The following is a 15,802-nucleotide window of genomic DNA, read 5'->3' on the forward strand; positions in this document are numbered from 1 at the left end:
GGGAAATGATCCTTTCTAGTAGCCTTGTTCAACTTCCGGTAATCAATACAAACTCTCCACCCCGTCACTGTTCTTGTCGGAATCAATTCATTGGCTTCATTCTTGATCACTGTCATTCCCCCCTTTCTTTGGTACAACTTGCACAGGACTAACCCAACTACTATCCGAAATAGCATAAATGATCCCAACATTCAATAGCTTCAATACTTCTGCCCTCACCACTTCTTTCATGGCTGGGTTCAATCGCCTTTGATGCTCAATAGAAGACTTGTAATTTTTTTCAAATAGAATCTTGTGCGTACAAACAATTGGGCTTATTCCCTTCAGATCTGAGATTTCCCATCCAATTGCAGATTTATTTTCCTCAAAACCCTTAACAATTTTTCAGTTTCACATTCTGAGAGTTTTGATGAAATGATCACTGGGCAAGTGAAATTCTCTTCTAGATACTCATAATGCAAATGATCTGGGAGTTGTTTCAAATCTTGCTTTTCCACCACTTCCTTCTCAACTTCACCTTCCTTAGCTTGACAAAGAGTTTCTTCAACTTTAATACCACTAGCACTAAGAGCCACCACACATTCGTCACCCACAAACTCACCATTCACCTTCTCCAAATCAGATTGAGTAATACTAGAATTAAGGCAATCTTGTAAAGGATCAACACATAATTCTTTTCTCATTGTCTCTTCTACTACTACCTCAATAGAATCCACACGGTGACATGTGCTTGTGTTGTCATGCTGCTTTAGTGCTTGATATATGTTGAATTTAACCTCTTCATTGTTAACCCTCAATGTCAGATGACCACCTTGTACATCAATAAGAGCTCTTCCAGTGGTCAAGAATGGACAACCAAGAATAATGGGGATTTCATGGTCCTCCTCCATATCCAATACCATGAAATCAGCTAGAAAAATAAATTTGTCCACCTTAACCAATACGTCTTCAATCACTCCCCTAGGATAAGCAAGTGACTGATCTGCTAATTGAAGAGTAATGGTTGTGGGCTTCACCTCTCCTACCCCCAACTTCTTAAAAACTGAAAGTGGCATCAAATTAATACTCGCTCCAAAATCACATAATGCCTTGTCAAAGGATGACCCTCCAATCGTGCATGGTATAGTAAAGCTACTAGGGTCTTTCACCTTTTGAGGCAACTTTTTCTGTAAGATGGCGCTGCATTCTTCTGTTAGCTTCACAATTTCAAAGTCTTCTAATCTTCTTTTCTTTGACATGACTTCTTTCATGAATTTCACATAATTTGGCATTTTCTCAAGAGCATCTGCAAATGGAATGTTTATGTGAATTCTTTTGAAGATTTCTAGAAACTTTGCAAAATGTTCATCTAATTTCTTCTTCTGAAATCGTTGAGGGTAAGGAATGGGAGGTTGATACATTGGAAGGCTATCTTTCTTCATGCCAGACTTGTCACTTCCACTCTGCTTCTTGGCTTGCTCTTCCTTGTCTACCTCTCGTACCACTGGCTCAACTTTCCCCTTTGAACATTCTTGAACATTACCCTCATCAAGCACCTTACCACTTCTCAAAGAAACTGCTTGGCATGATTCCTTTAGATTTACCATAGTGTCACTAGGAAAACTTCCCTACTGATTAGAATTCACAACAATAGCTAATTGGCCCACTTGAGTCTCAATTTTCTTCATTGAAGCACCCATGTTAGTCATATGGGTTTCTATATTGTCGAGTTTTGCTTCATTTTTTCCAAACCTCTTGTTAGACTCCATAATAAAAGTTCCCAAAATGTCTTCCAACAATTGCTTTTTCTCTTGTTGTTGTTGAGAATTGAATCCCGGAGGTGGTTGCAGCACATTTTTATTATTAGCATAAGAGAAAATTTTCATGGTTGCGCAATCCTGGATGATAATAATTAGGCATGTTGTTGCTTCTGTAATTATTGGGGAAGGAGCGATTTTCCATAAGCTGGGCTTGTTCTGGACTCATATCTTGCTCTTGCATTGCAGTAGTTGCTGCTACACTCTCCATAACCGTTGGATTATTTTGCGCTGATAGAGCAGCCATTTGGGTTTGTAAAGCAGCAATTTGGGCATGCATGGCTGTCATCTGATCAACTTCATATAACCCAGCAAATTTCCTTGGGCCTGACCTCTCATTGGGCCACTGATAACTGTTGGTAGCCATTCCCTCCATCAAAGTGAAGGCTTCATCAACTGTCTTTGCTAATAGAGCACCCCTTGTAGCAGCATTAACTATTGTTCGTGCGGAGCATTTAACCCTTGATAAAAAATCTGAACTTGCATCCAATTTTGATAACCGTGCTGTGGGAAACGTCGTAATAAGTCCTTTAACCTTTCCTAAGCCTCATAGAATGGTTCTTGCTCTAATTGTTGAAATTTCCCAATATCACTGCGTAATTGGGCTGACTTGGAAGGAGGGAAGAACTTAATCAGGAACTTTCTTGCCATCTCATCCCATGTTGTAATTGTTCCAGGCTAGAAAGATTGCAACCAACTCCTGGCTCTATCCCTCAAGGAGAAAGGGAAGAGACGCAATTTGATGGCATCATCAGTAACGCCATTCATCTTCACTGTGGCACATACCTCCAGAAATATGGCCAAGTGAATGTTAGGGTCTTCAGTAGCTAAACCCCCAAACTGATTTTTCCGCACCATGTTGATTAGTGCAGGTTTCAGTTCAAAATTGTTGGCAGCAATGGCTGGATTTGCTATTCCAGTGAGATTTTCATTCACAACAGGCATGCAAAAGTCACGCACTGCCCGCTGCGCTGGATTAAGAGGAGCCCCACCAACTGCTGGTTGATTATTATTAATGCCATTGTCACCGTTGTTGTTCACCCCGTTGTTGTCCATATTAAGCTCTTCAGTGCTTTCCTTAGTTCTCAACTGACGGAGTGTGTGCTCAATTTCAGGATTCAGAGGCTCAACAGGTGTAGAACTCCTATTCCTTCGCATATACTGAGAACACAAGCACAATCTATAACGTTAGTAACAAAACAAATTAAAATCTAATTTAAAATCAAGACTTAAAGTTTCAATATTAGTAAAATTAATTTGAATCCCCGGCAACGGCGCCAAAAACTTGATACAGATTTTTCTACTGCAAGTGTACGGTGTATTGCATATAGTTTTAATTCAAAAGATGTCGAACCCACAGGGATTAAATATTTAATTCACCAATTACTATAACTTTTAAGTCTATAATTTTAATTAGAAAATTCAACAAATAACTCAAACAATAAAATAAAGAAAATTAAATAACACAATAATAAAAGCTAATGATCTTGGAAAGTGATTAGATAAAAGATAAATGTACTAGAGTAATGATTTCACTATTTAATTATGAACATGGTTACTTTATTATCCTAATTAGTTCTCCTCATTTGTAATTTATAGAATTATAATATAATGCATCTATCTTTCTCAGGCATATATGCAATTAATCTCAATGAATCAATATGATATCTCAATTTGCTATTAATTATTCAAGACGTCATTAAGCAAAAATTATTCTAAGCCAAATTCATAGAGTTCAAGGAATCTCTCAATCTCACAATCACTCTATGTCAAATCTTCTTATGTCCAATCTAAGTTTATCTCTCTCAAGCATAAACCCTAGATCTCAATTCACAATAATGATGGCCAAACATTAATATGAGAAAATTAAATCAAGAAGATATGAACAAACAAGAAGAACTTCATAAAAATAATAATAAAAACCACAATTCAATAATCAAAATAGATTCATCTAATACTCTAGCACAAAAGGAGTTTAGTTCTCCATTACAAACTTAAACACAATAGCAATGTAGTTGTTCATAATTAAAAACTAAAAATAAAAGGAGGAAGAAAGAAACTAGATGTAATGATGGTGATGTTGATGAATTCTAGCCTCCTTTTTCCTTTCCAAGCATGTAATCCCAGATCTAATCTCCTCCAAAAACGTCATTAGAACCTTAATTATGCTTTTCCTTTTATATCCCCTCAAAAAGACCTATTTTTCCCTTCAAAAATCGCAATTTAAACTTTTCGTACGGATCCGGGCGCTGTTGCCCCTCAAACAGGCGTTGTTGCGCTACTGGAAGGCCATATACATGCTCTCTGTAATATTCAGGCGTTGCAGCCCTTTATGATGGCGCTGCAGCCCTAATTCAAGTCAAAAATTGCGCTGCAACCCCTGATAATGGCACTGCAGCGCCTAGGCAAATTCTGGAATGTTGATTCTTCAAGACAGGCTAGAACAAGGGGTTGCAGCCATATTTCACAATTTTTTCATTTTTCTCCGTTTCACTCCCGTTTTGTATGAACTTTGCACTACTTCTCCTTGGACCCTACACATACACAATACAAGCATAAAACCAAACAAAACAACCTAGACACCTACAAATTAGATATAAAATGACACTAATAAGTGAATCTAAAATTCACTTATCTGTCGACTTATGTTGCAATTGATTTTGGAGTTGTAAATGCCTTGTAAACACTTATTTTTTGGATCCCATGTTCATACTCAAACCTTTTAATGAAAAAAACTATTCCTATGATCAAACAATTTAAACCCTAATATGTTAATTATCCTTAGTTACACATTTATATCCAAATGACTTGATTAGCAAGTCCGACACTATTTAAAATACATAGTGTAATGGTCATATCTATCCAGGGCGTTACAACTTGGTATCAGAGGGTCTAGGTTTAAGATTTCCTGAAGATTGGCTGGGCATGTAGACTCACCACTAAAGACAAGCTCGACTCATGGTCTGGTAACTATATATGTGATTATTTGTTTAACTGCTTAAGTGAAATATAGATGCCTTATTTGCATGTTTAATAGGAAGATTGCTATATACTGGTAGGGCTTACCCCTTAACTGCTATGTGTACATAAAAAGGCATGTTTATTTGCATCGATACGCTATGATAATACTATTGGAATGTATGTTAGCATTGTTGGGAATTGTGCCCTGAAAGCATATGTAGTAGACATTGTTTTAAGAAATAAATAAATAAATAAATTGAATTTGTTATGCATATATATTATGAATATATTATTATGTGATAATATTATGTAAATATCAGACAAATTCCTAAGTTCATATATTTGATCTCAAACACGTATTGGTATCGGAGGATTGTGTTTGAGATAAATGAACTTGAATAGTTCGCAGTAAAATAAAGTTATGGAATCTTTAGATTAATTACTGCAAATACGGTCCACTAGTATTATGAATACATGTGATCTAGATTCGGATCACTAGTGTAGTGGGACACTTTAGGGGAGGTACTTTATATATTAGAGAATATATAGAACTGGACCAGATATGTTTATTAATACTTAGTTAAATACCGTTTTGAAGTATTAATTAAATATATCAACTGATGATCATATACAAATAGATCTTATTCCTGAAGTTACTATGAACTCCTGTTTATGTTATATGAGTTCTTTGATTCACTCGTTAGGATCTGTCAGAATGACCAGGCTAGAAACTTTTATTTTGGGAACTCATTAATGTAAATGGCTAGGGACATAGTATACAGATATGGAATCTAAACCTTCTCATAAGAGATTGAATAATGGTTAAGGGTTGACTTTTGGGACTAAAAGGTTATTGAACTCAAATTCATAATTTAGTTATGAATTAACCTTCACTAGTAAAGTCAATGGTACTTAAGGAAACAAGATATAATTAAAAGGGTAAAATAGTAATTTTATTCCCGATTAATTATGAACCATTATTAGAGGGTTAATTTGTATGCAATGATTATATCAATGGATGCTTTATCATTATAAAGTACTCAGTAAATGAAATAACTATAATTACAAGAGTGCATTCTCATATTTATAGTGGAGGAACCATAAGATTAATAAATTAAGATTATTTAATTAAAAAGTTTAATTAATAATCTAAAATTTATTGGAGCTTGGAATTATAGGTCCATAGGTCCCCACAACGGCTCTATCAACACTATTCAAGGCAAGAGTTGATATAAAGGGAAAAATGGTTGAAAGACATATTTAAGAATAAATTTGTTCTTCGGGCCGAATATGCAATTATGTGATAATAATGATTAATTAATTAATTACAAATTAGTTGTAATTAACAAAATTAATTAATATGTAATTTTTGAAATTATATTAAATAATTAAATTAATTTCAAAATTATATTAAATAATTAATTAATTATAATTTTCAAAATTATAATAAATTAAATATTTAATTTCAAAATTTATATTGGTTTTAATTAATTAGTATAATTAATTAAATATATTTATTTGAGTGAGAGATAATAATCCGATAAGTTCAAATTGGATTTGAATTTAAAAGATAGATATTTATTCAAATAATTAATTTTATTTGATAATTAGTTAAAATATATTTAATTTAAATTTGAATTAATTATCAGGTTGTTAGATTTTTTTGACAAAGTAGTTTGAATAAATAATTAAATAAAAATAGAAAAATCAAATATCCCTAAAATATAGGGTGGTACACGACCACACACAGTCCATGCTTTGTGTGTGGCGTGTACTGCATAATTTTTCAGGGATAGATTTTTCAATTTTATTCATTTAATTGATTAATTAATGGAAAATGCAAAAGTTAGTTTTTGGATATTTTCATTAATAAGATAATTAATTAATTAAAAGATAAATTGTAAATTAGTTACATATTTATTTTTTAAATTTTGAATATTTTCTTTTTAAGTAAGACTTATCAGAAAATATACAGATTAATTCAAGACACTCAAGTCATTCACTCTGTGAAAAAGAACGATACTTTTCTATCTCTCCCTGAAAAGATACAGAACCAATTTCAGGCCTTATTCTCTTGATCTCATGTGTTGAGTACATCAAGTAGAATCAGAAATTAACCATCCTTTATTCTCTAAGTGCCCACACACTTCTTGAGGTGTAGAGAATGTTGTGGAAGATCTTGGTGTGAGTACTTGGGAGTAGCTTGGATAGGAAGTTTGTTCAAATTACGAAAAGATAGCAATGACACTTGATAGGCTTCAAGAGATATGTTTTCTATTCTATTCTTGCTTATGATTAATGTATGCATATTAATGGATCTGCATATTTAAAGGTAGTTTAAATATGTTACATAATTTTTGTTGTACATTGGGCCAACCCACCACCATTGCGCTGCGTATTAGAAAACTCGTTCCTAACAATTGGTACCAGAGCGGTCACTAATCTCTGCATACATTAATTACTGTCTGGGCATAATATGCATTCTTATGTAATTGTAATATATGTGAATGGATGGATGTATGTATGATTAAAGTTTATTCTTAAGGGTAGTTAATTATATGGTTTTTTGGGTTTAGGAATTGTTCTTATAATTCTAGATGAAAAATGTGAGCCATTATGGGGCATAGGAATTTTTTGTAATTTAAGTTTCTACATTAAATTATTTGAAATTTTTTTGTAAGGCCCGAGCCCCGGGTTTCGTGTCCCGAAGCCCGAGCCTATACTTAGCCATGCCCAGCCCCTGCGTTTGCTGCCAGCGCGCCCCTGCGCACCTCGCCAGTGCGCCCAACACACCCCTGTGCACCTTGCCCGCGTGCCCCACCCCCACCGTGAGCCCCAGTCGCACCACCCAAGCAGTTGTCGTGCCCCTACTGAGCCACCACTTGCAGCTGCCCCTAGGGTTTCTAAACCCTAGGGCTTGCATCAATATTATTCATTTAAATTATGGGCCTAATTAAGTTTAGCCCATAATTAAAATTGTTTTATTTTGAATTAATTGTATGAGCCCAAATTCAAACTGGGCCTAATAACTTATCGGGCATTAAAGCCCAAGTTAATTATTCTTAAAGTTTGTTTAAGATAATTAAAAGTTATTTTAATTCAAAATTAAATAGATAAGTGGCTTAATGGATCAAGACTACTTGTGAATGCCCAAAGTTGAAGATAGAGATCTCTTTAGGTCTTATTTAGTTTCTTACATTTTTGTGTATATTTTTGCTAGTGTTGTAATTTTTCTAGGAATACCCAAGACACTCGACCCACATTTATTTAGTTAGTATTTATTTATTTAAATGTTTGAATGTGATTAAAATGTTTAATACTTTATCATGCATTTTAGACATGTCATACATATAACCCACACGGTATTTAAAATTATGCATGCATCTCATATGAGTAGAAACATGCCTTAGGATTGTCCTTTGTGATTATATGCTTTATGTGATAGACCATATAATAATAAATCTAGTTTTAACTAGTTCAAGAGCGGAAATAGATTTTAAAAGTTGTTTAATTTCTAGTATTTAATAATTTTTTTTTATTAAGTAATAAATGATATTCCTAGTAAATATAGAAAATTAAAATTGAATTAATTAGGGCATAGTTCTATAATTTTAATTTTGCTTAATTGGATTAGTAATTATTAAAATATCATTTGGTAAAAATAGATCACTTTATTTTTACAAACCAATTATAAAGCATAGGATGTTTTGAGAAAACACATATTTTAAAATAGTGAGTGGGAGAGGGAGTTATGACAATAAGTTCCATGGACTCCATTATTAGTTGGCACCGAGGTAGCAGAGAGAAGGCCTCACGACACCATTGCTTGTGTCCCCCTAAGGAAGGCTTCCGATTGTATTATTCTCAAGGGAAACTTCTATTTCAAGAATATGATTTAATGATGTATTTCAAGTTTGACTGACCCTAAAGCACACTCTTGAGTTAAGTCATTGATCTAAAATAATGGGTTACACTCATAAGGTACATTGGGCTTTCGAGCGGACTAGTGTATTCTTGACCAAACAAGCGGTTGTTTATAAGTCAAAAGAGAAATATTGATTTAATTTTTCACTTATAAATTTGAGAACCTGTCTCAAAATTAATTTGAAATTAGTCCGACCTACCCTATGGCTGGTCCATTAATGTTCAAATTAATTAATCGTGGAATTAATAATTATTTTTTGTGTTATTTAATTGTTGCATTCATGCATCACATTTACTATTCCGAAAATAACTGATATTTATTATATGCATAAATTCATTTTTGTTTATTTATTTATTTTTAGCAATCATGTTTAGCTCAAATCCTGTATCTTCTTTACTTGCAAATGAAAAGTTGACTGGTGAAAACTACATGAAATGGAAATCAAACTTGAACATTGTATTAATATGTGAGAACCACACATTTGTCTTGACTGAGGAATGTCCTGAAGTCCATCCCGTTACTGCAGCCAAAACTGCAAGGGAAAAGTTTGATAATTGGATCTTATCAAACAACAAAGCAAAGTGTTATATGCTTGCGAGTATGAGCGATGTGCTCAGAAAGAAGTTTGAGAACACTGGAAATGCATATGAGTTCTGGGATACCCTTCAAGATATGTTCGGGCAGCAGTCAGATCAGTGCAGACATGAGGTCACCAGATCCTACATGACCAAGAAAATGAAGAAATGAGTTTCTGTCAAAGAACATGTATTAGACATGATCAATATAATGCACGATACTTGAATTTTCTATAGTCCAAAAGAAAATAAAACATTTGTATCGACAAATGCAACTTTTCTTGAACATGACTATGTTAATAACCACAAACCTCGCAGTAAAGGTGTTCTAGAGGAGATGGTCTCGAATGAAGTTGCAAAGTTACTAGCAACAGCCAATGAAAAATGGCAAGAGGAAACTATTAATTCTTGTCAGAATAGTAAAGAGCCTCGTCGTAGTGGGAGGGTTAGTAAGCAACCCACACGCTATGAACACGAAGTTCAAATGCTTGTGTTTGACATAAACAAAGACGATCCATTGAAATTTAAAGATGCAATGAATGATTCTGACAAGGACAAATGGCAAGAAGCCATGAACCAAGAAATGGAAACAATGTATTCCAATTCTTTCTGGGTTCTTGAAGATCCACCTGAGAATATCAAATCCATTGGTTGCAAGTGGATATTCAAGAAGAAAAGTGTAACGCCCTACTTCCTTAGAGCCGTTACTAAGTGAGTTAAAAAAATGATAATCACACACCAATCGAGGTTTTAGGTTAAAAGTGTAGCGAAGTTGAGATAAAACCCATTCTCAATCATTAAATACAAAATATTTGGATACTCATTGAAAATGTTAGAAAGTTTTACAGTTGGGATCCCAAAATTACTGTTTAGAAAATATTTACAACTCAAAATACATTTAGGGTCGTCTAAGCGACAAAATTCAGGTCAATACATCACATATCCAAAAAATACCCCTGGCCGTGGCAGCCAGGCAGGCCGAACATGTACACGTCGCTTCACGCTCTCCGTACTCATGGTTGGTCAACCTTTCCTTTGCCCTTACCTGCACCATAGAGCACCCGTGAGCCAAAGCCCAGCAAGAAAACTCAACACAAACAATTAGCATTTGCATATCTCTAAATCAGCATATAACAAAGCAGCCAACAGGCTAAACACACAGCGGCCATGCCGTCTCAGGCGCTTTACCATGCCCTGGGTTCGCGGTCAACACCATGAGGATGACTCAAGCATCCGTGAAGGGTCTCACCCTAGCAGCTTGCACTTCGTGTGCTCAACGTCGCTCCCGGCCCCTTGCCGTACTTAGCCTTGCACTCCACGTGCTTAACGCCGTTCCCGGCCCCTTGCCGTATCAGGCTCCCTGCCGTTCTCGACCTTCACCATTCTCGACCTTCGCCATTCATTCACAAGTATGCAATACATAACATATAATCAAGAAATACTTAAACAAATACAAAACATAAATAATAGGGCTACACCCTGTAATTCAATCACATAGGGCCATGCCCTACAATACAAACTATAGGGCCACACCCTGCTCTATGGGGACAACAATTTTATTACCTATGTCCCAAGCTTCTTAAGCACCGACATCCCGAGCACAGTCCTCTAACCCGAGCCTTGATGAAAACCTAGTCACAACGCATCAACCAAAGCCATCCACCAAGCTCTAATCAATTAAATAACTCTGGGATATAATTCTAGTCTTTGAGACCTTAGATTCTACTAATCCAGGTGATAAAATCCATCCCGACCCTTAACTTTTGGATTCCCGAGCCGAAAACCTACAAACGGCCAATAAATTGAATTAGGGCCACGACCCAGCCCCTTAAGGGCCACGACACACCCCAAAACAGAGGCAAAATGCCTCCCTGCTGGGAGACACGGACCGCGGGATGCCCTTCCTAGGGCCGCGGCGCGCCTCAAGAACAAAGGCCTCCCTAGGCCTTCACGCACACACGGGCCGCGACATACCCAACCTTGGGCCGTGGCTCGAGCCTCCAAACCCATAAAACCTCCACTTTTCTCATCTGAAATAAACCCAATTCAAGGCCTATACCCAAAATCCTTGTTCCCATAAGCTTAACATCCTAACCATTTCATAAACAACCCCAAGACTTCTCCAAATAACCAAGAGAAATTCACAATTCAGCTCACATGCATAATACTTCCAGTAGAATTCAACAGAGAGAATCGAGTTTAAAAAGCTTAACCTTGAGCTTACTAAGTCTTTGAATTAATTCCCGAAGTTCCAAACTACTAGCCTTCCAAACTCTAGCCTTGAATTCCTCCCTTGATCCCAAAGAAAATCAACTCTTCTTCTTCTTCTTCTTTTCTTATCCTTGCTTCTGGTTTCCTCTAAAGCTTCCAAAAGATTCAAGTGAATGCCAAAGTGTGAGTAACGTGAAAGACTTCACTTTAGCCAAGTCTATCCACTCTTAAGGCCAAATTACCACTTTGCCCCTTCTTCTAATTAAACTCATATACTAACCTCCAGGGAAATTTCGTCATTTTCCATATCCCGCTAACTCCTTGAGTATTCTCATAAATCCCTATTTAACCCCAGCAAGTCTGAAACTATACCAAACTAATACCCGTTACTCAATAAAGTTCAAACACATATAATATCCCCAAAATGCCCCTAAGCTCCTCTCGAGTTGTGAATTTGACCCCGTTGTGACTTTCTAGTTAAACCGCTCCCTAGGACTGTCTCGGTTTGTGCATCACAAATATATCACCACTCACATGTGGTGTCAACCACAATATACACAAATATTTCATTTATGCCCTCAACGGGCTAAAATTACAAATATGCCCATACAACCAAATGCGGCTCACATGCATATTTAATCCACCTAAACATGCATTTCTAATCACATACTCATCAAATTCACATATTAACATAATAAATCACTTATTGCCCTCCATGGCACGCTAATCAAGGCCCTAAGCCTTATTAGCAAATTTGGGACGCTACAAAAAGAGGAGCGGATGGGAAAGTAGAGACTTTCAAAGCAAGGCTTGTAGCCAAAGGTTAGACACAGAAAGAAGGGGCTGATTATGAAGAAACCTTTTCTCCTATAGCCATGCTAAAATCCATTCGTATACTCTTGTCCATTGCTGCGTGCATGGATTATGATATTTGGCAAATGGATGTCAAAACAACTTTTCTGAATGGCTACCCTGAGAAAACCATTTACATGTCTCAACCAGAAAGGTTCGAATTAAAAGGTCAAGAGCAAAAACTGTGAAAGCTTCTTAGGTCCATCTATGGACTCAAACAAGCTTCTAGATCTTTGAATCTTAGATTTGATGACACAATTAAAATGTTTGGTTTTGAACAAAATGTTAACGAACCTTGTGTCTATAAACAAATCAAAGATGATGTAGTAGTATTCCTTATTCTTTATGTTGATGATATATTACTGATTGGAAATGACGTAACATCATTATCAAAGGTAAAGAATTGGTTAGCTGAACAATTCCAAATGAAAGATTTGGGAGAAACCAAGTATGTTCTGGGCATTAAAATTCTTAGAGATAGACAGAACAAAACTTTGGCACTGTCTCAAGCAACTTATATTGATAAGGTGCTAGAACGCTTTAATATGCAAAACTCCAAAAAGGGTGATATGCCAACCCGTTCTGGAGTATTCCTTTCCAAGGAGAAGTGTCCCAAAACACCTCAGGAAGAGGAAGATATGAGACAATATCTCTATGCCTCAGCGATAGGCAGTCTAATGTACGTCATGTTGTGTACAAGACCTGACATTTGTTATGTAGTAGGGATAATCAGCTATTATCAATCCATTCCTTGATTGAGTCATTGGATTGCAGTGAAGAATATTCTCAAGTATCTTAGAAATACTACAGATTATATGCTTGTATATTCAGGTGGAGACCTGAACCCCACTGGTTACACTGATTCTAATTTTCAATCAGACAGAGATAGTTGGAAATCGACTTTTGGATCAGTATTTACTATTGGAGGAGGAGAAGTAATCTGGCAAATTATTAAACAAACCAGCATTGCAGACTCCATATATTAGCTTGTGAAACAGCTAAGGAGGCTGTGTGGCTCAAAAAGTTCTATTCCGATATGGAAGTAGTGCCAGATGTGGATAAGCTACTAGTCCTATATTGTGATAACAGTGGGGCAGTAGCTAACTCAAAGGAACTACGGAGTCACAAGAGGGGAAAGCACATCGAGAGAAAGTATCACTTGCTTAGAGAGATAGTTCATCGAGGAGATGTTGCAGTTATTAAGATAGCTATAGAGCATAATCTTACAGATCCTTTTACAAAGACTTTATCCATAAAATCTTTTAAGGAGCATGTAAGAAACATGGGAATGAGAGAGATGCCTCATTTGCTTTAGGGCAAGTGGGAGATTGTTGGGAATTGTGCCCTGAAAGCATATGTAGTAGACATTGTTTTAATAAATAAATAAATAAATTGAATTTGTTATGCATATATTTTATGGATTATATTGTTCTGTGATAATATTATCAGAAAAATTCCTAAGTTCATATATGTGATCTCAAACACGTATTAGTACGGGAGGATTGTGTTTGAGATAAATGAACTTGAAAAGTTCGCAGTAAAATAAAGTTATGGAATCTTTAGATTAATTACTGCAAGTACGGACCACTAGTATTATGAATACATGTGATCTAGATCCGGATCACTAGTGTAGTAGGACATTTTAGTGGAGGTACTTTATATATTAGAGAATATATAGAACTGGACCAGACATGTTTATTAATACTTAGTTAAATATCGTTTCGAAGTATTAATTAAATATATCAACTGATGATCATATACAAATAGTTCTTAATCCTGAAGTTCCTACGAACTCCTGTTTATGTTATATGAGTTCTTTGATTCACTCGTTAGGGTCTGTCAGAATGACCAGGCTAGAAACTTTTATTTTGGGAACTCATTAATGTAAATGGCTGGGGACATAGTATACATATATGGAATCTAAACCTTCTCATAAGAGATTGAATAATGGTTCTCTTAAGGTTGACTTTTGGGACTGAAAGGTTATTGAGCTCAAATTCATAATTTAGTTATGAATTAATTTTGACTAGTGAAGTCAATGGTACTTAAGGAAACAAGATATAATTAAAAGGGTAAAACGATAATTTTATTCCCGATTAATTATGAACCATTATTAGAGTGTTAATTTGTATGCAATGATTATATCAATGGACGCTTTATCATTATAAAGTACTCAGAAAATGAAATGTCTATAATTACAAGAGTGCAGTCTCATATTTATAGTTGAGTAATCATGAGATTAATAAAATAAGATTATTTAATTAAAGATTTTAATTAATAATCTCAAATTTATTGGAGTTTGGAATTATAGGTCCATAGGTCCACATAGCGGCTCTATCAACACTATTCAAGGCAAGAGTTGATATAAAGGGAAAAATGGTTGAAAGACATATTTAAGAAGAAGTTTGTTCTTCGGGCCAAATATGCAATTAGGTGATAGCAATGATTAATTAATTACAAATTATTTGTAATTAACAAAATAATTAATATTTAATTTTTGAAATTATATTAAATAATTAAATTAATTTCGAAATTATATTAAATAATTAATTAATTATAATTTTTGAAATTATAATAAATTAAATATTTAATTTCAAAAATTTATATTGGTTTTAATTAATTAGTAGAATTAATTAAATATCTTTATTTGAGTGGGAGATAATAATCTGATAAATTCAAATTAGATTTGAATTTAAAAGATAGATATTTATTCGAATAATTTATTATATTTGATAATTAGTTAAAAAGATATTTTATTTAAATTGGAATTCAAATTTGAATTAATTATCAGGTTGTTAGATTTTTATCTCACTAAGTAGTTTGAATAAATAAATAAATAAAAATAGAAAAATCAAATATCTCTAAAATATAGGGGGTACAGGACCACACACAGTCCATGCACTGTGTGTGGCTTGTACTGCATAATTTTTCAGGGAAATTTTTTTCAATTTTATTTATTTAATTAATTAATTAATGGAAAATTCAAAAGTTAGTTTTTGGATATTTTCATTAATAAGATAATTAATTAATTAAAAGATAAATTATAAATTAGTTACATATTTATTTTTTAAATTTGAATATTTTCTTTTTAAGTAAGACTTATTAGAAAATATACAGATTAATTCAAGACACTTAAGTCATTCGCTCTGTGAAAAAGAACGATACTTTTCTATCTCTCCCTGATAAGATACAGAACCAATTTTAGGCCTTATTCTCTTGATCTCATGTGTTGAGTACATCAAGTAGAATCAGAAATTAACCATCCTTTATTCTCTAAGTGCCCACACACTTCTTGAGGTGTAGAGAACGTTGTGGAAGATCTTGGTGTGAGTACTTGGGAGCAGCTTGGATAGGAAGTTCATTCAAATTATGAAAAGATAGCAATGACACTTGATAGGCTTCAAGATGTGTGTTTTCTATTCTTTTCTTGCTTTTGATTAATGTATGTATTTTAATGGATCCGCATATTTAAAGGTAATTTA

The 15,802-nt window shown here is 34.6% G+C and overlaps 1 protein-coding gene across 1 annotated transcript; it reads right to left on the reverse strand.

Annotated features, from left to right (window-relative positions):
• Positions 1-323: 323 nt before the first annotated feature.
• On the reverse strand, positions 324-1,586 carry LOC133800265 (uncharacterized). Its single transcript, XM_062238219.1, has 2 exons — positions 1,260-1,586; positions 324-1,166 (listed from the first exon to the last, which is right to left on the reverse strand). The coding sequence occupies exons 1-2, from the start codon at positions 1,584-1,586 to the stop codon at positions 324-326; spliced, it is 1,170 nt and encodes a 389-aa protein (XP_062094203.1).
• Positions 1,587-15,802: the final 14,216 nt, after the last annotated feature.

The sequence above is a fragment of the Humulus lupulus genome, chromosome 9 (assembly GCF_963169125.1).
Source record: "Humulus lupulus chromosome 9, drHumLupu1.1, whole genome shotgun sequence".
Taxonomy (NCBI): Eukaryota; Viridiplantae; Streptophyta; class Magnoliopsida; order Rosales; family Cannabaceae; genus Humulus; species Humulus lupulus.

Excerpts from the sequence above, each read along its gene's own strand:
- LOC133800265 (XM_062238219.1), bottom strand. The coding sequence starts at position 1,586 with ATGGTAAATCTAAAGGAATCATGCCAAGCAGTTTCTTTGAGAAGTGGT. Across the intron at positions 1,167-1,259 it reads TTGAGAAAATGCCAAATTAT|AAAAAGTTGCCTCAAAAGGT; the intron begins GTGAAATTCATG and ends GCCATCTTACAG.